Below are 27,369 nucleotides of genomic sequence, written 5' to 3'. Positions count from 1 at the left end.
TCTTTCTTGACAGCAATATTCAAAGTTGGCTGAAGTTTGTTCTGTGGGTGGTATTTATCAGTATATTAAAAAGGGAGCAAAAGTACATACAAATGCATGTATTTTTTAACTGCCCAATCAGCTCACTGCTGCTAAAACTAAGCGTCAGATATTAAAAATATTACAATTTTGATAAAGTTTACAAACAGTTTTTTAATAAAGAAAACTGCTATATTTGTTATGAGTTAGAAGTCAAAAGAAATCCAAAATCCTGAAATTTGTAACGTTAAATTTCACATAACGTCTGAAAACTTCACTGAAACAAAAAAAACTTAAATAATATCAATATTGAAAAGTTCATCTATTCAAACAGTTTGTGTTTACAAAAATAGCATTTTCAACTACTAAAGGTTTTTTTATGTTATCCTTTTTGTTTTGGGTTTTCAAAAATTACATCCCGTATGAAGTATAAAATTTACACGAAAAACTTGGTTTCGTACAATAAATAACTGAGTGGGATTATCTTCAATTAGACTTTATTATGTGATTATAGTATCATTTTTCCCGTGACGTAATAAGGTGTCAAAAGTCATTAGTGCTCCGCGTGAATAAACGCTTTGACAGTTTTTTCATGCTGTAATAGTATATGCAGGAAATATCAGTTGCTTATTATCCTTTTTTATTAAAGTCATTTTGTCACTCACGTCTTCATCAAAACTTGATTTTTGATGACCTTCTTTTCCTCATTCATTTATATTCACCTTGACAAATAAAAGAGGAAGAAATATGAAAACACAAAATATCATAAATGAGCTGAAAATTACTTAACCGGGAACAGATATCGTTGAATATTGTCCTCGTCAGAAAAGAAATTGAATAACTTTGCTTTTCTAGAAAAAAGGTAGGAAAAGTTATTTAAATTAGGGAAGTTAATTCGCCTAAGGATCTTTTCCGTTTGTGCCCCCCCCCCCCAGCTTAGTGGGTGCATATTATTTGCAACCCCCAGACGCACGTGCAATATTTTTAAATAATGATTTACTATGTAATGACACGTGCTCTGTCACTGGGGGAGCATAACGTACTGGGGGGGGGGGGGCACAAACGGAAAAGATCCTCGCCTAATATAAGCAGCAGTAGACGGTCTTACCTTACAGTGAAAAATCACCAAAATGTATAAATTTATAAAGGACGCTATTAAATTGTACCGCAAGAAAGTCACCTCAAAGCTCACCTTTTTATTAAGATTAGCGGAGGATAATTCAATTCTTCAATGATTTCTAAGTTGTGACTTTGTGTGGAAAAATTGACTTTATTGATTTATAAGTTGGGACTTTGTCTGGAAGAATTCAATATTTTAATGATTCCTAAGTCATGATTATAATATCTCAGCAGTTTTTTAATGATTGCCAAGTTGTGACTCTGTCAAAAATTTAACTGAACCAAACTTAAGAAAAAAACTTATTTATACTCCCAGTTCGCCTCTTTAGAAGTTTACTTACCGAGCCAAAAAATAAAACAGTGCTCGGTAAATAAGGCAAATAATATATGTAGCAGTAGACAGTCTTATTTCAAAATGAAAAAATCACCAAAATGTATAATTATATTAAAAAAGCTATTAAATTGTAACGCAAGAAAGTCACCTGAAAACTCACCTTTTTATTAGGATTAGCGGAGGATAATTCAATTTTTCAGTGATTTCTAAGTTGCGACTTTGTGTGGAAAAATTGACTTTATTGAATTCTAAGTAGGGACTTTGTCTAGAAAAATTCAATATTTCAATGATTCCTAAGTCATGATTATAATATCTCAGCAGTTTTTTAATCATTGCCAAGTTTTGATTCTGTCAAAAAGTTTAACTGAGCCAAACGTAAAAAAATACTTATTTATACTCCCAGTTCGCCTCTTTAGAAGTTTACTTACAGAGCCAAAAAAAAATAAAATGCTCGGTAAATCCAGAACAGGTCGAAAATCTTGACTTCTCATAAAATTAAAATTCAAAAAGACTGTTTAGGTAAAAGATTTTGCTGTTGTCGCTAGGAAGAATAAATGAAACAGAAAAAAATTCTTTTGCTATCTACAGAAAAACAAATTATGGTTGCCAGTCGGGATCGAGAAATCCGAAGAAAATTGGACTGGAATCACTTTAGTGCTAGAATAGAAAAATGCTTGAAAGTTGCGTAACTTCTCCTACCACTCTTTTCCTTCTACTCTTCTAGTCTATGCTTTGATCAAGGAATTTTTTGTCATCATCATGACTTAAGGATTCCCATTTTTGCAAAATTTTAAGGTAAAATAAGTGGTGAACGCCGTCGAATTAAATAAAGTAGCGATGAATGTTGTGATTTTTGTGTAATTTCATCAATTTATGGAAAATTTACCAAAGTCAACGTATTTAGGGCAAAATTATCTCAGAATTATTTATTAAAAACCAATTTTCATTGCCTATTACTCATAGTTCTCACATTTCATCCATTGAAATCTAAAATTTCAATTTGAATTGATGGTTTGCATTATTTGGAGATTTTTCAAGTTCGGTTAACTTTCCAGGCAAAATAAGAATATCTTTCTATGCTCTTCGTGTAAAAAGTTCATAAAGACGGGCACCAATAATAGTTAACATGGTCCCACGACGCACCCTAAATCGAAACTCAATTTTAATGATAATGATCAAATTCTTCTGATAAAAAAAGTTTGGAAGAAGGGTGCGCTGTGGGAGTATATTTACAAATTATACTGGCACCAAAATAAAAAATTATTGTATAGGCGTAAGAGAAGGTCTACAAAAAGAGTTTACGCACGCAAGTTTCAGCAACCTAATAAGTACTGATCATGAGGCAAATACCCATAAAGAACCGACTCCCATACATAAAAAATGGACCACTTGGTCTAATTTACATCAAAGACGTATCATAATAGAGGTAAAAGGGCCTTATAGTGAGGGATATGGTATCAGATGTACGATTATACTAAATGATAACCAAGCGATGTCTTTGTCTCTTGCTGTTAAAATTCACAAAATAGCGCAACATTCATTAAAGTTGGGAGTTCTGGCTTATAATGGTATTTGCTGAGTTTTCAAATTCTTCGAAGAGCTTCAGGAACTTTTTGTATCTTCGACTAACCACTAAAGAAGAGCATAACCCTCTCTCAAGTACTGTAGCACCCTGATTTATTTTAGGCGAGCGACTGTTGCAGTGTTGTGAGAGAGGGGCGGGGCATTCGACATGCATTCCTGGTGGCATTTTTTCTCGTTGTTTTTCGATAGTTTGTTTTCAAGATATTTGTGCTAAACTGACAAGATATTTGTGCTAAACAAATTTTCTTTGCCTATTACTCATAGTTCTCATATTTCAGCCATTGAAATCTAAAATTTCGATTTGAATTGATGGTTTGCATTATTTGGAGATTTTTCAAGTTCGGTTAGGTTTCCAGGCAAAATAAGAATAACTTTCTATGCTCTTCATGTAAAAAGTTCATAAAGACGGGCACCAATAATGGTTAACATAGTCCCACGACGCACCCTAAATCGAAACTCAATTTTAATGATAATGATTAAATTCTTCTGATAAAAAAAGTTTGGAAGAAGGGTGCGCTGTGGGAGTATGTTTACAAACTATACTGGCACCAAAATAAAAAATTAGTGTATAGGCGTAAGAGAAGGTCTACAAAAAGAGTTTACGCACGCAAGTTTCAGCAATCTAATAAGTACAGATCATGAGGCAAATACCTATAAAGAACCGACTCCCATACTTAAAAAATGGACCACTTGGTCTAATTTACATCAAAAACGTATCACAATAGATGTAAAAGGGCCTTATAGTGAGGGATATGGTATCAGATGAACGATTATACTAAATGCTAACTATGCGATGTCTTTGTCTCTTGCTGTAAAAATTCACAAAATGGCGCAACATTCATTAAAGTTGGGAGTTCTGGCTTATAATGGTATTTGCTGAGTTTTCAAATTCTTCGAAGAGCTTCAGGAACTTTTTATATCTTCGACTAACCACTAAAGAAGAGCATAGCCCTCTCTCGAGTACTGTAGCACCCTGATTTATTTTAGGCGAGCGACTGTTGCAGTGTAGTGAGAGAGGGGCGGGGCATTCGACATGCATTCCTGATGGCTTTTTTTTCTCGTTGTTTTGCAATAGTTTGTTTTCAAGATATTTGTGCTAAACTGTCAACATTTAAATTTTGGTTTTTTGAAATTGCGCAGAAATTATTTACTGCTCTTCATAATTTTGAAGTATTCAACTAATTGAGTTTTTTCCTGTTATTTTTAAGTATTACTAGCTGCTCGTCAATTTATTTATATTTAGAAGATAAGGAAACGTCAGTTCATCAATTCATGATTTGCAGCAAATTAATAGGAAAACAAGTGATTAATTAGTTCAATATGTTTTCAGAACGTAAGTCGGAGCGTTCAAAATTAAAACTAATTCCTTTTTAAAGTGAAGAAATATTTAACAAGCACTCAAACTGAACCAAGAGATTAAAAACTTCCAAATAATTTTAAAAACATATTCCAATTAAAGGCTTCGGCATTTTAATATGTACATCTACAGTCACAGCGCGTCATATAACGATAAAGCAAGCAAACCTAAAATTGAGATAAGTGATAGTTATTTTCATAGCGTCAGCAGACACGAGCCGGATGTTAACAAGCAATGATAACAAAAAATTTCTTCGACCTATCAATTACAAAGACTTAGAGCCTTATGTTAATTCAAATTCAGGTTTCTATGACGTTAATTGAGCGACATTTTTTGATTGTTTAAGAAACCGTTCATTTAAACTGGAATTGTAAAGAGTATTTTGATGCGCATGCAGAATACCGGAAACTTATTAAATAAATCGGATCTTTTCCGTTTGTGCCCCCCCCCCCCAGCTTAGTGGGCGCATATTATTTGCACCCCCCAGACGCACGTGCCATATTTTTACATAATGATTTAATATGCAATGGCACGTGCTCTGTAACTGGGGGGCGCATAACGTACTGGGGGGGGGGCACAAACGGAAAAGATCCAATAAACCTTAGGATTGAGAGATAAGGGAAATTAGGATTATCTACATTACAAGATGCCGTTATGAGCTCAAGAAAAGGACGGGACACAGCCAGGTACATAATTGAAGTACGAACAAATTTATTTGTCAAAGAAATAAAGTTTTTATAAACTAAAGCAACACATTATTAATATCGTATGTTTGTAAAGCACAAAGAATGTTAAAAAGGTGCTTTCTAAAAGTCTGTCCTCGACCGTATTATAAAAATGTTGACCTGATCCTATAACCTTCTTCGAAAAAATGTTATAAAAAGATATTATCCTTAGCTAAGAAATTTCATAAAATCACCACCGCATTCACAGTTAAATTCTTTAACATTTTTGCGGTGAGAAAAAAAAACAATTTTTTGCCGCTTATCTTACATATTAAAAAAATTTTTTGAGGGGTTAGTGCAAATATTTCAACAGATATTGTCAGAAATTTTCGTATGCTTTAAAAGAGATATTGAACGCGACGCAGTTAATTTTGATGTCAGTATGCTATCAAGATGAACTGTTGCTTTCAGTTCATCTCGATAGCATGAGACATCAAAAATAACAGCGTCGCGTTCAATATCTCTTTTAAAACAAACGAAAATTTCTGACAATATCTGTTGAAATATCTGCACTAACCCGTCGAAATTTTTTTTCACTAACCCGTCGAAATTGATTCTCGTACTTTTTGTATCTCTAAGTTGTGTGTTTGATACTGTTAGAATACCGATCAAACTATAGTCTTAAACTTAGTGAGAATTAGAAAGAAAGTTTAACTTACCAGATTAGAGAGAAAAAACTTAATTGATTTTGATAAGACAATTTATATAAACGAATCGTCAAGAAATGGTGCTTAGAATCAATATTCGTTTCAAATTGGTGAATCTAGATAACTAATATTAGAGTGAGATTATTTTATGTAAAATTATCCCAGCATGTATTCAATGATTATGATACCACCGGAAATGTTAAAGAATTTTTAGAAAAGTGTAAATGCATACCATCTATGGCACCCCCTGCGACTGATTTCTGGGAAGTTTGCAGAAGCAAACAATATTGGGTAACCCTTGCGACCCCCACTGTAAAGCATGGTGCTAAGATTAGTTTTGTATATTGATTTTCTCGCACTGATAATGGGTATATATACAGCTGATTTTCGAGACTTTTTCATCCCCAAAATCAAATCACCATCTTGACCTTATAATCAGATCTCTCCTGTAAATCTCTCAATTCTACTGTAAAAAGTCATTCTTGTTATTCTCTCATTTTGAGAAATTAATTTTTCTACTAAGTTAAAAACGCTTTTCATTCCGCGTGCGAAAACCTATAACCCAACGGGTTATGGGCCAGCAATTTTCTAAGGCATAAAACTGATTTCTAAAACAAAACTAATTTGTTGTTGACAGTCATAATCTTTTTGTGCTTAGCACCTTTTCTTTTCAAAACTGTTTTGCCTGCTCAAACTACGATGGATCAACAGACAGTGAAACTGCTGACATACTCAGGAAAGGCACAGAACTTTACAATCTGGAGCACAAGATTTGTGGCAATGATGCAGACGAAGGGACCCTACAAATCACTACTTGGGACAGAGGAGCAACCCAATGAGCCTGCACCACTAGCCAATGGGGCGAGCGATTATGAAAAAAAGAACCACGAGTTGCTGAAGGATCCATATGAGAACGAAGTTGCAGACATCAAGGAGAAACGGAACAATGTGTGGTGCCATCTGACTCCAGATGCAACAACCCTTATGCTGATGAGACTTGACTGTGTGGGAGATGAAGGCATCGGAGATGGAGCAAAGGCTTGGAAGCTTTTGCAAGAGAGATTTCAGAGTATGGAGACGCCGACAGTGGTGACTTTGGTGGCACAGCTAGCTCAACTGCAGCTCGAGGGTGCTGAGTGTTTGGATAGCTTCTTCACCTGCGGACAGGACTTGCTCACAAGGCTACAAGAAGCAGGTGAAGCAATGTTAGAGACCCTCTTCAACGCCTTGGTCCTCAATGGTCAGCCAGTGAGATTTGAATGTTTTGTTATACAAGAAAGCTTTAACCCGGCAACGAACTTCACAGAGTTGAGGAAAAGGCTGTAGAACTTCCGTGAAAGCACAGCACAGAGGCACAAGGGACAAAGGGGTTCAGTGGCACTGGCAGTGAAGCTTGACTTTAAGAAAGGACCCAGGAAAGGAAACTGCTTTGTGTGTGCGATTCATGGACACTTTGCCAAGAACTGCAGGAAGAAGGAGACAGCACAATGCAGCACGTGTGGTGAGAAAGGTCACCTAGACAGGGCATGCAAGAGAAAAAGAGATGCAGGCAAACATGAGTCAGTGGCAATGGGTCCAACATTGGCTTCACCAGACGAGGAATGCTGGGCAGCCCTTACCCAGTGGAAGACAGCAGGCATGCTAGTGATTGTACAGATCACATAGTGACGGATGCGTTCCTGGACCTTGTGCCAATTCGATCAGTGGTCAGAAATCCTAACGGAGAGACTTCCAGAGTGGCGGACAGAGGCTGCTTGCGGATCAGCATAACCTCATACAAAAGGGAATTTCAATGCAAACTCATGAATGTTTTGTGTAAGCCTGACTTTTCCTCAAAACTCTTATAAGTCTCAAGATGCACGGAGTGGGGATGAAGCTTCCTTTTCGAAAAATGAAATAGCTGCATGAATCTCCAGAGGTGAACTTGGGTAAAACTAACACAAGAAAATAATTTGTTTCACTCACCCTGCAGCGTTCTAGAGTTCAAGATGAGTTCCGACAGCGTGAAACTTCACATTACAAGGAATTGGCAGACATTTGGGTATTTGAATTAATCGGATGTAATCAGGAATGCATCAGAGACAGTGGGGGAACTCGATGATGTTTGCAATGTGTGCACATTGGCTAAGATCAAAAAGACTCCTGTACCAAGAGTGGCAGAGAACCAAGCAGAAGAGAAGCTGGGGGGGGTGTTCAAAGACGTGATGAGACCTTTCAGAGTAGAATCACTGTCAGGGTTCCGGTTCTGCTTTGTGTTTGCAGACCAGTAAACGAAGTTTGTGTTTGTGGACTTGCTTAAAGCAAAGAGTGAAGCATTGGCCAGCCTGAAGAAGTTTGTTCTCAAGTGGGGACGCCTAAGAAGCTGAGACATGACAATGCGAAGGAGTTTCTCTCAGAGCAGTTCAAAATGTACTGTTTAGATACAGGTATTCTGCAGGAGAATACCATACCAGAGACGCCACAACAGAATGGGTTAGCTGAGAGGTGCAACAAGGCACTACTGCAGATGACAAGATGCTTGCTCATTGACTCGGGTCTTCCCAAGATGATGAGGGGAGCAGCAATTCTCCACGCAACAATGATCAGGAACTCGGTTGTGAGATGAGGAGAAGAAAATTGCCCAGCAGAGCTGATGCGAGGTATAAAACCTAAGATTTCAATTAGTAAACTATCTATTTTTGGTTGCACAGTCTTCATGAGGAAGCGGGACAGAGATGTCAGCAAACTTGAACCCAAGGCACTGGAAGGAAAGTTTGTGAATTACACTGGAGGAGACAACGGTTACCTGGTGTACGTGCCCAACACACGCAAGATTATGGCAGTTCGAGATGTGATCATCAAGGAGTTGGAAGTGGGCTCAATCCCTGACAACACAGAGACGCCCGACCTAATAGATGAGGGGTCACAGCAACAGGGGATCTGGCACCCAGATGATGGTCAAAAAGGCGATGGCAACAAAGAGGAGGAGGGCACGTCTACTGCAATAAAGGAGGAGTGGCAGGACGCAGAGAGCGTTAACGCTCAAGAAACGACACTGAGACGAGATGCCTCAGATGTTGAGGAAGCAACACTGGATGAAGAATCTACTGCAACAAGAGGGAGTTCCAGAGACTCGGAGTCACTGGAAGACAGTGAAACGGAGGACTTCTCACAGTCAGAGACAGTTGGCTTCTTTGAAGAAGCACTGGAGCAATTGGACAGGGCAGAGCCCAGACGAGGGACACGAGCAAGGAATGTTCCGCAATGTTTCGGAGAAGTCAGGACCCATCTTGCTGTGACTGACGGTGACTATGTGGAACCCAAAACAGTCTACGAAGCCAAGCATGGTGACGATTGGGACCAGTGGCACCAGGCAATGAAGGACGAGGTCAAGGCAATCTAAGACAACGAGACTTGGAACCTAGTGAGACCACCCACAGACAAGGACGTCATACCGGGCAAATGGGTCTACAAAGTGAAATTGGGACCCACTGGTCAAGTGGAAAAAAAACAAAGCACGCTATGTGGCAAAAGGTTTCAAACAGGTGGAAGGACTGGACTACTTAGAGACTTTTGTGCCTACCTGCAAGCCAGAGAGATTCAGGATTCTACTTCAACTGTCAGCGAAGCAGGGCCATGTGATGCACCAGTTTGATGTCAAGTCGGGTTTCCTGCACTCTACTAATAGAGGAAGAAGTATATCTGGAACAGCCACAGAAGTTTGTAAAACAAGGATCAGATGGAGAGAAGTTAGTATGCCGACTTAATAAATCAGCTTATGGTTTGAAACATATAGCTAACAACTGGTATGAGGAACTGGCAAACCTCCTACTGACAGGGGTTCACCAGAAGCGGGAATGACCATTGCTTGTTCGCAAGAGCAGAGACAGAGGGTCACACTTTCATCTTGGTCTGGGTTGACGACATCATAGTGGCATCAAGAAGCATGACAGTGATCTCCGATGTCAAAAAAGCACTCGAAGCAACATTACACATGGACGACAGAGGGAGATTACATTGGTTTTTGGGTTTTAGAATTAGATGAGAAGAGGGCAAAGTCACAGTCGACCAAGAACGCTACATAGAAACAATGCTTGGATCAAAAGGATCAATGCAAACCCTCAAGAACTCCAGCTGATTTGAATTTGAAACTTCAGACTGCACAGAACGGAGAAGAAGAAGCGGACCAGAGAATCTACAATAATTTGGTTGGATCATTTCTGTATCTGGCGAAACAGACGAGGCCAGATATCATGTTCAGAGACAACATTCTGTCCAGACACATGGGTGCACCTACCAATCAACACTGGATGTGCGGAAAAACACTTCTGCGATATCTTCAAGGTTCAAAAGGTTTAAAATTTACTTACACAAAAGAAGCTAGTTATGATTTAGTGGGGGAATGTGATGCAGACTGGTCTGATGACGTGAACGACAGAAAATCAACGACGGGCTACTACTTCAAGTTCAACGGGCGTGGCGCAGCACACATTTGGGGTGTCAAGAAGCAGGCCACAGTTGCTCTTTCTTAATCAGAAGCAGAATATCAGGGCATGGCAGCAGCAGTTCAAAAAGCATTGTATCTGAAACAATTTCTGGAGGATTTCGGCATCCAAGGGAAACGTCAATAGTAATTGGAGAGGACAACCAGAGTTGTATCATATTGTGCCCAAACCCAGTCATGCACAAGAGGAGCAAACACTTTGAGACGAAATTTCACGTCATTCGGAACAAGACGGAAGATGGGACTATTTCAATTCATTACGTTCCGACTGTCAAAATGGCAGCCGACTTCTTCACGAAATCTTTACCCGTATTGAAACTGGAAGCATTCGGAACTGTTTTGATGGGAACAGACTCTAAGCAATCAGTTCAAGGGAATATTTTTCAAAAACAGCTTAAAGAATGTTCCAGAGGTGCTTTCTAAAAGTCTGTCCTTGACCGTATTAAAAAAATCTTGACCTGATCCTATAACATTCTTCGAAAAAATGTTATGAAGAAATTTTATTCATAGCTGAGAAATTTCATAAAATCACCACCGCATTCACAGCTTTGTTCTTTAACAATTTTGCGGTGAGAACAAAAAAAACTCCTCGCCGCTTATCTTCCATATTTCAAAAAATTTTTGAGGGGTTTGTGCAAATATTTCAATAGATATTGTCAGAAATTTCCGTATGCTTTAAAAGAGATATTGAACGCGACGCTGTTAATTTTGATGTGAGTATGCTATCAAGATGAACTGTTGCTATCAGTTAATCCCGATAGCATGGTAACATCAAAAATAACAGCGTCGCGTTCAATATCTCTTTTAAAACAAACGAAAATTTCTGACAATATCTATTGAAATATCTGCACTAACCCGTCGAAATTTTTTTTCACTAACCTGTCGAAATCGATTCTCGTACTTTTTGTATCTCTAAGTTGTGTGTTTGATACTGTTAGAATACCGATCAAACTATAGTTTTAAACTTAGTGAGAATTAGAAAGAAAGTTTAACTTACCAGATTAGAGAGAAAAAACTTAATTGATTTTGATAAGACAATTTATATAAACGAATCGTCAAGAAATGGTGCTTAGAATCAATATTCGTTTCAAATTGGTGAATCTAGATAACTAATATTAGAGTGAGATTATTTTATGTAAAATTATCCCAGCATGTATTCAATGATTATGATACCACCGGAAATGTTAAAGAATTTTTAGAAAAGTGTAAATGCATACCATCTATGGCACCCCCTGCGACTGATTTCTGGGAAGTTTGCAGAAGCAAACAATATTGGGTAACCCTTGCGACCCCCACTGTAAAGCATGGTGCTAAGATTAGTTTTGTATATTGATTTTCTCGCACTGATAATGGGTATATATACAGCTGATTTTCGAGACTTTTTTCATCCCAAAAATCAAATCACCATCTTGATCTTATAATCAGATCTCTCCTGTAAATCTCTAAATTCTACTGTAAAATATCATTCTCGTTATTCTCTCATTTTGAGAAATTAATTTTTCTACTTAGTTGAAAACGCTTGTCGAAAACCCATAACCCAACAGATACCAGCGTCTCATAGAAGTTGAAATACTGTGCTGTATTTCATTTACATAACGAAAATTGGTTGGCAATATTTGAAAAATCCTCAAATTTGGTTAAGTTTACGGCAAATTTGGGTTCTATTCTTTTGCTATCCATGTAAAGATAAGTTATCGGAGTTGGGATCTTTTCCGTTTCTGCCCCCTTCAGTTGGCTATACATTTTATTCACTTTATTCATTCTGGTACTTTAGAAGTTTTGCCGGCAGTTTGTCATTTTTTTTTTGTACGTAGATTAAAAGACACCATTAGTTTATTGATACATCGCATGTAAAAGAATTAAAAGGAAACAAGTGAGCAAACAATTTAAAGACGAAATCCGAGCCTCAACAAATTGAGTTTTGTTCCTTTTTTCACAGTGGTGAATGATTAGCAAGCAAAATGAGCAAAGAAGTTAAAAACCAAAAAACAGTGCCTAAAGCTTTTGTAATTTAATACATACACCTAATACAACAGATCGTCATATAGCGATATAGAAAAACGAACTTAAAATTAAGATAAGTGATTGTAATCAATTATCGCCTCAGTCCATAATTGGTTTTCGGTTCACAGACGCAAGCCGGATGTAAACAAGCAACAATAACAAAAATTATACTTAACGTAACAAAAATAATCACTTAAATGCTTAAATAATCACTTAAATACTAATCAAGATATCGACATCGTTGATTTAGCGGTACTATTTTTTTCCGAAAAAGATTATAGGCGGTTTTTAACATGCTAAAGTTATGAAACTGCTGATTAAAACCGCAAATGTAAATAGTCTTTTGATGCGGGAACGAACATTGAAATATAATGAAATAAACCATATGAAATTAAGGATAAAATGTAGGATCTATTTTGTTTTGGACCTCAGATTTGTGGGTACCTAACTTTTGCACTCTCAGGCGCGCGTGCGATTTTCTTAACTTAGTAATGGGCATATATAACAACGCAGAATTAGTCAGTGGAGATCATAAAAACTGTGAAGTAGGACAGATCTGAGTAGATTCAACAAAATACCATGTTTTGATTTAAAAATGATTTCTACAATTCGAACGTATTTAAATGAATATTTTAACCGTTTAGATCAAATTTCGCCTCAATTTTTCTCTCCAATTAAACTTCATCTTCTAAAAACCCTATAATAAAAAATACGATTCTTACCTAATCGCAGCGGGACTGCATTAGGCCTACAGTAGCCTAATATCAGCTGCCTTTGTTTCTTATTATTCCCCACATTTCAGACTAGGTTTTTTATGAGCAGCATTGCCCCTTTTTTGGTGTCTATAACCACTTGTTTTGCGTCTGAAACTTTCACGTGGTACCATCAATGCAGCCAGCATTGTTCAAGCTAACGTCAACTTGAAGCTATGGTTTAGTAAGATCTCATCCTCACGCAGACAGCTTTACGGAGGCAAGGTTTGCACTCTCAATCCTTGGCATGTGAACCACACACATTACCTCTCGGCTATTACGCAATTGCTAAATAAAAAGGACTAGAGCACATCCTACGCCATAGATCTCAGGGTGCAATGCATTGGCTTTAGTAACACTGCTACCAATGAAACTGATCAAAATCACTGGCTCAATTTATTCTCAAGTAAATTTTTCAAGCCGAATACTCAAGAGATACTCATAAGCCGGATAAAAAATGTTGCCGAACAAAAAATTGCCATTTAACTAGCAATTACTTAAACAACTATTTTGTAGACTTTTAAAGGAAATTATAGACTTTTAAATTACTGAAAACAATAGAAATAAAAATTGGTCTTGAAAGCGCTGTCACATTACTGTTTTAAGAAAAACTCAAAACAAACCTGAAATCTTTTTAAAAAAATTGGACAATTTTACGTAAACTTGTTCTCGATTTTTGTTCAGTAAATTTCGCCAGATTATTAATAAACCTGCAATTCTGCATTCCTGTGAATGGCAGTGTTAATGGAAATGATTTAGGAGAAAAATATGCATTTTGGGACCTTTTGTTATTTTTTCTTACAGCTGAACTACGTCAAATACCATTAAGTGATACTATAAAGGTGCTCTTAAGTTAGAATCACCTGTGCTTCCTTGTCAAAAACTTTACTTGTCACGTTGCAACGTTGAATTAGTTTTTAATTTCAAAGAGTTTTAAGAAAATTTTACCTGTAATGGTAATTTTCATGTTTTAATTCAAAATTATTTTGTTCCATGACATATTTTTTTCGCAGTTTTAATGCAAAGTTCAAAAAATAATGATTCTTTAGACAGTAATAGAATTTTATTCTCATCAACTATAATTGCTATTTTGTATACATCAAAAGTTGATTCTTTCTAATTTCATCCATATGTGTTATTTTTGTTGTTTGTACGTAGAACCTTTTGAAAACAAATATAACAAAATTTGGAATTATTATGGGCAAAATTGTAGGAGCCATATGCCAACCCTCATTGTAACAATCAAATTGGAAATTTTTAATAGTGGTTAAATTATTCTGCAAAATTACATTTGAACTCTTAAAAATCCGAGTGAGCTGGATCGTTTACGCAGTTAGATATAGAAAATTTGTTTAAAAAATTAGCTTTAAATTTTTGCAGTAAGAATCAAAACAAATTTATTTCTCATTAAGTTTACTGCTGTTTTAACGTCAGTTGCAGCTGAAGGCTGGCGCATTCTTTTTTGAAAGGGTTATTCTAATCAAGGGAAAACTTTTCCAATAAGGCGATGCTTGAAATGTACGACACCTGAACTTGGTATCTAGAGGACAATAAATCAGTTTAATAAATTAAAATTGTAAAGAATTTCTCATAATTTAAAACTAATAATAGGAGTCCCAGAAAAACTGGTGGGTGCATTTCGCCGGTTTAACACACACCAGAGGCATGGTCATGGACAGGGGTACCAGAGGGTGGTATTAATTTTGTCGGCATTAATTTTTCGACGGCAAAATTTCCATTTAGTTCTAAACAATTTGGGTACACGTGATTACGTTAACGTGGGTGCATGAACCGCAAGAGATAGGAACTTAGGGTAGGGGGGGGGGGGGCAATTGTGGTCCAAGCTGCCTGTGACCACATAATATCAAGGGGATAGTAAGAGATAGAAATGTTATATTTTTGTTGGGGGGGGGGGGGGGGGAGGGAGGGAGGGGGATTCATCGTCCAGTTGAAGCAAAATACAAAAATACAGTGTGGACGTGGAGCATTTGATTTGTCTTGCATTTGATTGGCCCAGTGTCATTCCACATCATTGGAACCATTTATAAATATTGGAAAAGTGATTATTGATTAATTTTCTTTTAAAAATAGCACTCACCTGTTTGTGACAATGGCCCTGTGTTCCAGAATGTGAAACACGGCACAGTATCGATCCACAGTTATGGCCAGCAAAGTAAGAGAAGTGGATGAAATTAACAAATGGTAGAGTGAATTTTGAATCACGCAACTCAGAAAGGAGCCCTGACTTTTGTCTCTCCAATAATAATAAACACCATTTGCGAAACAGAAACAAAAGTCTAAAACTGCGAGGGTAATTATAAAGACATCGTTAGGATTTATCTGTTTACGTCGGGCAAAAACTATTAGACAAATTCCGTTGCCAAGGCAACCGAGTATCACCGTGACCCAAATGCTCTGATTGGCTACGAATGCACAGATCAATCGGAGGAGTCCGGGTGAGGTCATGAAATTTCCATTTAAGGAAGGTTCTTCGGAGTCATACGTGGAGTTGTGACTATTATTATAACCTACCAACGCCATTAAGCTGAAGTTATAACGAAGTTATAACGAATAATATCAATTTAAACAGTTATGCTGTAATTTTCAAAAAAAAATTTGATATTAATAATCGTAATTATTCGAGCCAAAGAAGCTTTTCATTTTGAATTTTTCTGGACTGAAAAAGATAAAGGTAGTATAGATATACGAAAGACTTCGGGAATTGTAATTCAATTATTGAAAAGTGTAAATTTTGAAGGATTTTCGATCGATAAATTCGAAAATACTAAAATTGTAGGCGTATTCTTTACCTATTCATTACTTCTATTCATTATTTCGGCGGGGCAAGCAGACTTGGGCTGATCAAAATTCGATATAAATAAATTCAAGAGTTAGGAAAAGGAAAATGGGTGCGTGATTAAAAAGCGATAAAAATAAATTCCAGAGACTCAGAAACAATTGATGTAACAACAAAAGTGAATAAAAATAAATAACAAAGAGCGTGTAAATTTGGTAAAGTTGATAAATTGGTAAAAACGAATTGAATAGACCGAAGAAGAAATCTATAAACCCGTAGATATTATAACTTAGATTAATAAATAATTAGATAAAAATTCTAATGTAGGTAAAAATTTTTCACCAGTTTTGTAACCATTATGGAAATATTTCCATCATGAAAGAGTTTGCATTTTGTTCTAATCATAATAATGGAGAAACAATTAAAAATGTAGCCACTTTCTACAGCAATCAATCGGTTTTTAGACCGCAGATCAAACTCATCTTTCTACTTTCATATTCCTGTATAATTAAACCACTTTTTTCGAGGTACGGGAAATAATTTGAGTAAGAACAGAGCTGAAATAATTTCTACCAATCAAAAGACGTACTTCCTTGGTTTCCTTTTCAAAAAGGAGAAAAAGTGAATTGGGTTGGCAGGAACGAATTTAACGTATGGAAAAATTGGGGTATTTGTTGGTATAGACCTTATTACTGATATATACGGTTGCCTCAGAATTTACCCAACGACAAAATACCCAATACGCAATAATACCCAACTAATTCCGCTTGATCTTTCCGCTCAGTGGCCCGCTTAAAAATAAGCATTTCTATCGAACTCAAGAGGATAACATGATAAGTTAAATAAAAAATAAGCACTCATGTAGACTATATTCTACTAGACTAAGGTCATTTTTTCTCATGTAGACTAAGGTCATTTTTTGTTGACTGAACTATTTTAGGTAAAAAATTTGACGTAAAATTAAGTGGTAGCACATTGAAACCCGCCGAGCGTAGATAGTTCTGATATTTTGTTTCGAAGGAGTGATTGAGGTGATAAGTTTTGTGGACATTGGCTAATATTCGCTAAGTTTAATAAACTTTTTCCGAATTTTTTTAACGAATTAATTGGAGCTATATATTTTAAAATAATTTGGCTTCTATTTTAACGACAAAAAAGTGCCAAAAAGTCTGGAATGTTTTCACTAAAACAAGGAGACTCGGTAATGTGCGTTTGCACATAATGTTTCGACCCCGTTAATCGGCGTTTTTGACTTGAAATGGTCTAACAAATGAGGAAGAGATGGAATATTTTCAAATATTCACATGTTGTTCAAAAAACCACTAAACGAATAAAATGATTACGAGTTATTTGACAACCTAATTGGTTAAAATAACTGTTTTTATCAAGGTAATTGGGTCAATATAACGGTGGTTAATACAACAGATCAACAGTGTATGAACCACATTTCATCTTTCTTTTTCAAGTTTTCACATGTAAATTGTTTGTTTTGATTCTGGCCACTTTGGTCAACGTAAGAATAAAAACGGTAGAACTCATAAAGCTGCCGTTTAGGGCCATTGTTTCGACGGCTCATCACAAAAAGACCCGTCTGGGCTCTTCTAATGCTGAGCTGGTAACTAAATCTGGTCAAATTGAGCGAGCCAAAATCATTGAGGCAGACACTTTGATTATAACTGTCGACAACGATTGTGACAATCTATTGTAGGATCCTGATAGTCCCTCTGGAAGATAACTTCGACTGTCTGATAAAATGAGAGATCTATTGAGAGTTTTTTTCAGGATCAGCGACAGAGCCCCAAAAGTTTCTAAAGGGAGTGGTACAAAAGAAACACGTTTTTCATCGCACTCAGCATTATGAGCCTTGAACATTCGCTCCACAGCTATTTCGATTGCCACTCCTGTTTCCTCTACCACTTTTCAAACTGTCGTTGACTGCATCTATAAAGCAGCTGTTTTGCGGGCTGTCCAAGATCGAATAAAAATGTCATCTGGTCTAATTTTTCTTTCAGGAATCAAATTCTTCTTCTCTGCGACCGTTGAAAAAATTGCAGACAAAAAAGCTGCAGCCAAACGACCCCTGATCCGACAATGTCTTGCGTCTTCGTCTCTTTGACAGTGGCAAGTGACAGCGTTGTCGCTGTACAGATCGTATGTTCCAATTTTTTTGATATGGGTATTTTTGTTCACTATCATAAACCGGAATGCCTAGATGGCATTTTAAACTTACTCAACAATTTTTTGGTTGCAAACGAAAGCTTAGTGCCCAAATAAGATTCCCCGCAAGCCATGATCCGGCTTGTGGAAGCGAAAGTGACAAAATATGGGCTTTTTCTCTTTCGCGGGTTTTTCTCTTTCGCAGATTTGCCTGACTGACAAATCGTTGAACGTTTTTGCTTCTTGGGTTTCTTGAAATTCATTTTGCGTATAATTTGTAGTGCCCAGATGCGCGGATGCGAGATGCTTGAAACTAGATTCTAGTGAACTTGTGCATCTAGCGATCGGACATCTGCAATTGGAGAAACCAAAAACGAAAATGATCTTATACAGCCAATATAAGCTGCTTTGACTTGATCAATAGGTTTCCGTACTTTAATCTCGGACGATTGAAAGGCAAATTTCTGACAATTTTGTACCATTGAAGTTTTTAAGGGTGTCCTTTTGCAGGTTATCAACCGATCTTAAAACCTTCAGAGCTTTATTGCAAGGAGTATTGCACCTTATGGGTAAAACGTTTTTGACAGAGTCATGACAATCCCTAACGCGTATTCAGGATCATCCAGCGGATCACAACTTTTCAAAAGCGCTGCCATTTTCTTGACTTGTCTGTGCAAACATGATGCAACAATGTTGGGGGTGCGCAGATGCGTTTTTGTTTTTTCAGCACCAACCTCAGCACCAAGTACTCCAAGTCCATGCGTTTTTTTCGCTGGATTGATTTATCTACTTTTAGATTCTCATAGGCCGACGAAACAACACATTTGTCTTTTCAAAAAAATAGAACTCCTTCTGGGCCTTCTCTGCATACGATTTCATTTTCAGTCCTAACAGAGTCATTGATATACCAAGTATTTTGCAGCAGTTCAGGCATTTTTTGATTTATTGTATGGTTGGCCAAAGTGTTGATGCAAATAAGAGAGGTCCTAATGGGTCACTTTCCTGTAATCCAGTGCAGCTAGTGATTATTTTATTACCAAAAAATAAACGGCGGTGCCTTGATCAACAAAACAAACTAAAAGCCGCTATTCTGGGCATAAACTTGGTGACTGCATTCAGAAGACAGCTCCTTTTAACGGAATTGAAAGCATTCTGAGAAATTGTTTGTTGAACTCCTTATTGGACGAGGAAGCGATCTTTTTAAAATGTCTTTGGTGGAATGAAGTATAACTTCAGCACCACCTTCAATGGAGACTCTTAACTAGTAGGGTTCGAACTCCATACTATCTTTTCTTGACTCTTGGACCAGACAGTTTATAACCAGCCTCCTTCGAACTTCCCCGAATGCATTGTGTCGCACACCACCTTTGTTTTTCTTTAATGCAGTCAATGAACAGAACAACTACAAAATACGCTGGATATAATTTTTAGAAAAATGCCTCTGCAAGTATCAATAACAAATTTCGTTAGAACATCGAGCGTTACTTCTGATTGAGTTGGCGCTGTACTTTGAACCGTATGAAGCAAATACTACTGGGACCAGCAGCGCTAGAGAGGGTTAGAGAGGGCCTGCTCAATGATATGATGAGATAATGAGTAAATTTCCGGTACAACTGTTGTTAACAATCCATCTTCTTTGGGAGTTGTTTCTTTTCCAACGCCTCCTATGTGGTTATAATGACTTGAGCTATACACTGAGAGGCTAAAATCTTGGCAGCTCGGACATGTTGTCCCTGCAAGCACAGGCTTTTAGCATTGTTGGCTAAATTTTATTTCCTCGTCAGATCTGTTCTACGTTTAGCTTGTTTCATCTAAGCGGCATCTTCCCGCAGATCACTGATGCCACTGTTGGTCCTTCTCTCAATTTTCTCAACAATTTGTTCTTGTTGCTGCTTTGCTTGTGTTCTATTTTGAGACCTCAAGACACATTTAGATACTGCGAACAATTGTCTCCAGTTGTTCAAGTCTTGAGAATCCTGCACGCATCCTGGCAGAAGGTCAGCGAGCAACTGTGGGGATTTAATGTGATACTCGCATTTAGTGTAAAGCGCGCTTATGTATAAGATTTCTTTTTATGAATCTGTTTTTTTTTGGCTTCAGATTTATTGTTAAAACTATTAACTCAAAACTCAATGCCCTCCTCTACGTAGAGGGCCTCAAATTAATAATCGCGACTCTCTTTCGGGCCTCAAATTAACAATCGTGACTATCTTTTTACCAAAAATTTTGCAAAACTTACCCAGTATATGTCTTTTTCTGAACTTGACGGCGTCAATAAATTGTAGATGCAGTGCGTACATAATAGCATAGCATATTTGAAAGTAAAAAGTTTCAGCGTTATGATATCTTTCACCTCGTCAAATTGGTGTGTAAATGAAAATGGAGCTGACGGAAACAAAAACATCCTAATTGACAGATTAGGAATATTTATTTAATTGTAGAAAACGTGCTTATGTAAGTCTAATAAATTTTAATCCAAGATGCTATTTGAGTGAAAAACAACATTCTATATCTGGTAGTTGGCACGGTCCACCAATTGCCAGTTTATTTCCAATTTAAAGCTTAATTTTAATCGCTTTCAAATTTTATCGAGCCCGATGACGTCTTTGAGCCGCTAATATGGCAATCTCAACAGTGGTGAGAATAGTTTCAAATCAAACCAATCTCAGATAATAAACCTGAATCTCCCCTGATATAAGTACGATTTTTGGATATTCAACCTAAATTTGTTAAGGACGTGTGTTTGGCTTCGATTTTTCAAACAGACACCCTATAATGGGCTAAAATAGTCGAGACGCAATATTAATCCAGCAAGAAATTTGTAAAAAAAAAACCGCTCCAATTTCTTTTTTTCTTATGAGTAGCATAGTACACCGAAGTTGTCTATGAGATATTTGTCACTAAAAAATGAGACAGTTCGCCTTATATGACCTGACTGTATCGAGTAACTAAGTTCATTCAACCCCCCCCCCCCCCCCCCCCAGCCCAGATTCGTGTGAAAGGATGTCAACCTCGCATGATCTTCAGAGATGGTGTTATTCTTGCAACAATTCTTGCAACCATATTAACATCCGAATTTCACTCTCATCAACATCGTTTTAAAACATCCTGTGAAAATTAAATGATTATGCAAGAAGCGAGATAACACGTGCGTCGGCGGAGGGAAGCACGGAGTGCATAACCGGACATAACCGGACAATAGACCAGGTTTAACCCAATAATCGGATGTATTCTCCCTCCTCCCCCCACCAATGTTTTTATGCCCTCAAACACATTTTTATGTGTTGTTGTATAGCACGCTACTATGTAAAATGTAAAAAACAGCCCGTGCGCCTGGGGGTGTAAAAGATATATGCCCACTAAGCTGGAGGGGGAGGGGTCAGAAAAGATCACAATAATCATATGCCATGAAACAATAAAAATTTCACATTTCTCAAGTAATCAACCGCTTTAACAATATTGAAGAGTATCCATAGCAAAAGGCAGGGTTGCTATAAAGGATCTGTTCCAATTGTGCCCCCCCCCCCCAGTACGTTTTGCACCTCGCAGTTACAGAGCACGTGCCATTATATAGTAAATCATTATACCAAAATCCGAATAAAGTATTTGCACAGCATTCAATTTTTAATTTTAACGGATTTTTTTTACTCCATTCCATATAACCTATAACACTACCTGCAAAGAAAAAAATACCCCGGTTTTCCCAATTCTCCAATCCTATTAGTTTTCCACTCCGTTACTCAACCCCGATTCACTCAACCCACATTTTTAGTTTGTAGAAATGCTTCCTTCTGATATTGGTAACCTTGTGTCATAAAATCATGAATTAACGTCATAGACCATCCTACAGGTTTAAGAAAATAAGTTGATGAAGCCGCCTGTGAGACACGTAAACTATATATAATTACATTTTGCTCAAAAGAGATTTGCGACGTGCAAAGCATATTTGTCCAATGAGCGCCGGTTACGTGACAATTTACCCAATTCCATTTTACCCAATACCAACTTACCCAATGCTCTTTGATCTTTTCGTTCAATTATCCAATAACAAATTAGCAGTCGCTATTAGAAGGATGATTTAAAATATTTGTGGACAATATAATCCCATGTTCGGTTGTGATAGTTTCATATCAAGTCCCACGGGCCATTTAATTATATAATTATGGCTAATCCCATGTTCGGTTGTGATAGTTTCATATCAAGTCCCACGGGCCATTTATATCATAGTCGGCTAAATAGTCGTTCTGGTTAATTTAGCAAGGAGGTAAATTGGGTAAGTTGGCATTGGGTAAAATGGCATTGGGTAAAATGGCAGGTTGGGTAAAATGGCATTGGCTATAATGGCATTGGGTAAAATGGAATTGGGTAAATTGTGCTGACACCATGAGCGCCAATTGCTGACCGAACAAAATCTCCAAAATTCTACTCTTACTATTTTCAAAGTTATTAGAATAACCAGCATGCCAATAACTTATCCAGCATACCAATGCCTCAAAGATCTATCTTGTAAAGTTTATGAAACTCCGGCTGGTAATCAGTAACTTAGTTATTTTGAGCTAAGTTAGGGATTTCTCCTATATTTGAGTTTAGTGTTTTCAAAAATAGGTTAATGTTTCTAAAGCCCCAGAGAATAGAGTTAGACGATATATCGTCGACAAACGAATTACTAAACTTAAGTATAATGAGCAGTCAATATACTTTAATTTTTTAGCAAAGTTACGCGCATCAGCTTAAGGTCCAAATGAGTGAAAAGACTAAGCTTATTCTTGACACCCATTAGAGATCGAGTTTAACTTTGAAAATGAACTTGGTAATTTAAAGAAAATTAGAATTTGAATTTGAAGTGAAGAAAATAACCTACTAATCTTACGAAAATAGGATGCAGCCGATCACTCCCCCCCCCCCGGATGTGTTTTTTTGCCGACTTCTTTAAAACACTACAGGATTGTAGTTTTAAAATTCATTTTTACATGACAGGTTCCATAGATTTGTTCCGGCATCGTACATTGAGTGGTTGCACCTAGAGAAGTGCAAACTGAACGCGTTTAATATTTCAAGATAAAAAATGACTGTTTGAAAAGAAAAAGGAGCAAAGGTAGAATCAAAACAAACATAGGGGCAGTCTTATCAGTTGTAGTACACACAAAAACGGTTTAAAGGGTTTTCAAATTGTTTCCTTTTAAAAAAATCAGGTATTTCCAGGTAAGAATTATTGGCACCAGATATTGAGAATGTCATATTGAGTAATATTGTTTTCCGATTAGCACAAAAATTGGTCGATATACTAATTCGAGCACGGAGTATGCGAATATGAAGTCATTTTTGACACTCCACAAGCCCGCCAAAACGGTAGTAACGCATGCTGATGCTGCAAGAAATGAAATTTGATTGCTAATAAAGTATTGGTAGTGGTTTTTTATTGTTGGACGCTTAGTGTAACTTTTGTGGGCTTTCGAGGTGCCGCTCTCAACTTTCGGCTGTGAAAGGAAATCAGTGATGTGTGAACGGAAATCAGTGGTGTGGCGCAAACCGAGCGCCAAAAACCAGAGCATTGGCTTTTTGAGCGGCCGCGAATGATTTTGAAATGGTAGTAATATGACAACCTGAAGCAGTTAGGGACAAAAACGACTTCCCTTATTCCTCATGTTTGACAAATTCTGTTTTTTACGGCATTCAAGACTACCTAACAAATTTGAAGATGCAAAAGTAAATTCGGAAAACATCTTTTTATCACGCCACTGGTTCGCACTCAACAGTTTCCAAACAAATTTTACACAAGGATTTCCAAGATATTATGTGCGGAATCCTTGTCAGTGTATTATTTTGAGCTAACGCAAAGAAATTTGGAGGCAGGTGCACCCAAGAATAGACTTTCCACAACAGTGTTTGCCTTGCAATTTAAACCAATTTTTGTTTTACCGATTTTTAATTCCAAGGATTTCAATGAAAACGTTTTATATCGAAATAACAATATGTCTTTTGTTTTCGGATTTATCTCAGTAACGAATTGAAACGCGCTGTTTTGGACAAAGCTTGGTTAATTTTATCACCCTGCTATTAATTCAGTGACAAGGGTGCGGTAACAGCTTTTCAAAGTAACCCTAGATGTTTACTGAGGAACCAGTGACTAAAAGGACTCCTGCAAAATATGATGACTCGAAGTTGGTTTGTTTACAGAGGTGTCCATACGTCGTTGTTTACTTAAGATATAGTTGAATTTTGCACAACGATTGAAAGTATTTTTGTGATAAATCTTAATTTGATTGCAAAACAATCAAAGCTTGCATACGGAACGTTATAGATCTCAAATGAAAGATGTAAGGTTTATACCTATCTCTTTAGTGTTTAATTGATCAAGATCAGAGCTTGCTGGCTGAGCATAAATTACAGGGGATGTATAATAAAAACGAAAAAAAGAGGTGAGAGCAAGGATGGAAGAGAAAGATAGACCGAGAAGTTGACAAGGCGGCTCGGTAATGTGCAATGGCACATAAGGTTCCGACCCCGCCCATCCACAATTTTGGCATAATTGTCTACCAAATGAGGAACAGATAGAAAAACCCAAAAATTATTTTTTGCGAATCCCAAAAAAGCCCAAGTCTTTTTCAAAAAATTCTGTATGAACGATAAGATAACCTCCAAAACAAATAACTCAGTGGAGTAAAAATTGATGCATTAGATTGCTGTAACATGTCAATATTAAGAAAGCGAGTCAAAACGAACAGCAAAATCAAACAACAACAACAACAAACATTAATTACATCAAAAAATTTATGTCCCTCTTAAAAACTAAATTTAATAACAAAGTCAACATACCGTCAGATAAACCTGAAACTAAACAAAAATAACTTATAAATCACCAGAAAACATATGCGACCAGTCCACAAAAAGGTTTGGTAACAATTATACAAAAAAGAACAAAAACAGAAAAGTAAAAAAAATTAACTTATTTTTTTGAAACAATTAACTTCAAAGTAATAAATACCATTAGGAATAAATTAATATTACCACAAATTTGCGATTACCACTGCTTCTATAGAAGGGCATTAGGACCTGACCTTATTCATTTTTTAGAGCGGCTAAAAAGAACAACAAAGAACAAACAAAATTTCAATTGAAACTTGCCAGAAAACGCTGTCAAAACCGTCAAGCCAAATTTTGGCACTCAAAATATATTTGATTGCGCCTTCTTCAAACAGCTATAATGTAATACGTGGCCATTCATTAGTAAGACTAGGTAACAGGTAGACAAAAAAGCGAAGTGCTAAAGTATGTAATACTTTTAATTTTTTTTTCGAAACAAAATTACATTCAATGTCATGAAAGGCATTAACTACAAAAAGAGCTATTTAAATATCGTCGTTTTTTCATGAAAAGGAAACCCTCGAGACCTGTAATTATCCAGAATATTTCTTGCATCTACAAAAAGAACGTCAAATATGACAAAAATCAAATTAATTTAATTTTTTTTTGTGAAAAAGCGGTGTCGAAGCCAGTAAGGTCATAACAAAATCTTTAAAATAAAGATTTTGGGACACCAATCCCTTTTATTCCCTTGACACCCATAATGTCATATTTGACCTGTAATCAACTAACGAGATTAGGTAACAAAAAGAAACATAAAAAGAACAAAATTGCGAAGTTAAAAAAGTTCTTTTTTTAATTTTGGAAAACAATGGGTTTGAAAGTCACAAAAGCCATCAGCTATCTGCTAATATAAGAATATCGGTTTTTCTATTCTTCCATGAAAAGCCAATGAAAGCTATCACTATACAGGAAATTTCATACGACCGAAACGACAAAGTATAAATGACAGTTAAGACAAAATTAAAAAATTCAATTGATTTCCTCAAGAAAGAGGCGTCGAGGCCATTAAAACGATGATTTATATCTTTCAGGATTTTAATATGTTCAATTGTGCTTTAATTTGAATGCTAATAAGGTGACGTGAGAACTGTCAATAATGTGATAATGTGACAAAATTAGAAAACGTGAAAAACTGGCAAATATCAAAACAAACAAAAATCTAAAATCTTCTAGTATCAAAGCCAGAAAACAATAATTTCAGGCTTAAAACTGCAACCGAGAATAAATGTTAACTCAGTAGAAAGAAGAAGCAGTCTTTTTTTGCTGACACTAAGCTGGAAGTTGAACAAATTAAGAAAAAAAATAGAGGAAAAGTTAATTAAGCCATTATTTATTGAAAAGTCAATTGTTTTTAAAAAAGAAACGACCATAAACTTTCAATTAAAAAACTAAATGCATTAGCCTGGAGCTGTTTAGCAAGCGAATTGGTTGGACCTATCACTCCTGAGCTTTGAATTGATATGTTCTGTTCTTTATTATTAATAAAAAAGTCTTTTTTTTAAAAAAAAAAAGACCGACTGATTACAACCCGATTTTTTTTGGATTGTAACAGTCCAAAAATGGCCCAAAACTACCCCTGTTAATACTTATTGTCCGTTAAGAACAATTGATTTTTCGAATGTTGTAGATATAGATAATTTCTGAGTTGAAACTCAAAATAAATTTTGCATTTTTGATAATCAACGAGTAAAGTTAGCAAAAAACGGCAAAGTTTTAACTACAAGGCACTCTCTGCGGACTCTGAAGTAGAAATAGGCCCCCTCTGAGCCTACAAAGATTGTATGAGTGTTGTTTGGGGGTGTACTGTAGGCAAATTTAATCAAAGTGGACTAAAGTAGCTTATTTCGTGCTGTTGTTGATGAAAAAGGCTAAATTTTGAAATGTTTATCAAGATTTTTTGACCAAAACATTAAATCAAAACAATCAAAAATGCTTGTTCGTCTTCAAAAATAAAATCAACGACACTATTCTTAAAAATTATAACAAATTTTAGCAAAATTGACGAAAATTTAGGCAAAAATTCCGGAAAATGTGAATAAAAACAACGTGAATTCACTCTTCTTTTCTCAGAAGTTTAAGCCTCGATAACCCCCTGTAGAAAACGAAAATTAAAAAAATCTTTTTAATTCCATATTCTACGCTGGACGAGCTTTCTAATGATACCAGTCTCAACTCTCTACGATGAATATATCGAGCGGCGAAAATTCACGGAACAAAAAAAAACCCAGTTGAGTATATAGTTCCTCCCCCCTCAAGAGGGTCGGAACAATAAAATGAGCAATATATATATATATATATATATATATATATATATATATATATATATATATATATATATATATATATATATATATATACATATGTAAAATATTACTATTATAAATTGTCTTGAAAATGTTTCTTCCTCGAAAATGCAGTATTTCATACTTCTGACATTTTGATAACCAGTATAGGGATAACCTGCTTGAGTACGAATTAACTATTTTTTGGGAGAATCTAATCCCTACCTGTCTGCAGGGCCATGG

The 27,369-nt window shown here is 36.4% G+C and overlaps 1 protein-coding gene across 3 annotated transcripts in view; it reads right to left on the bottom strand.

The window, feature by feature from the left end:
* The window catches only part of LOC142337441 (uncharacterized), an 81,601-nt gene that overhangs the window by 39,471 nt on the left and 14,761 nt on the right, over positions 1-27,369 (bottom strand). The window contains exon 2 of one of the 3 annotated variants that reach the window (XM_075386668.1): positions 15,122-16,320. In XM_075386668.1, coding sequence (XP_075242783.1) covers positions 15,122-15,564 — 443 coding nt within the window. In that variant the 5' untranslated portion in view covers positions 15,565-16,320. Of the gene's footprint in view, positions 1-15,121; positions 16,378-27,369 lie in introns of all 3 variants that reach the window. The other 2 variants (XM_075386667.1, XM_075386669.1) reach the window with 2 other exon arrangements.

The sequence above is a fragment of the Convolutriloba macropyga genome, chromosome 4, assembly GCF_964194025.1.
Source record: "Convolutriloba macropyga chromosome 4, txConMacr16.3, whole genome shotgun sequence".
NCBI classification, from domain to species: domain Eukaryota; kingdom Metazoa; phylum Xenacoelomorpha; order Acoela; family Convolutidae; genus Convolutriloba; species Convolutriloba macropyga.
The sequence above is the reverse complement of the archived record's forward strand: the minus strand, read 5'-3'. Positions and strand labels throughout refer to the sequence as shown.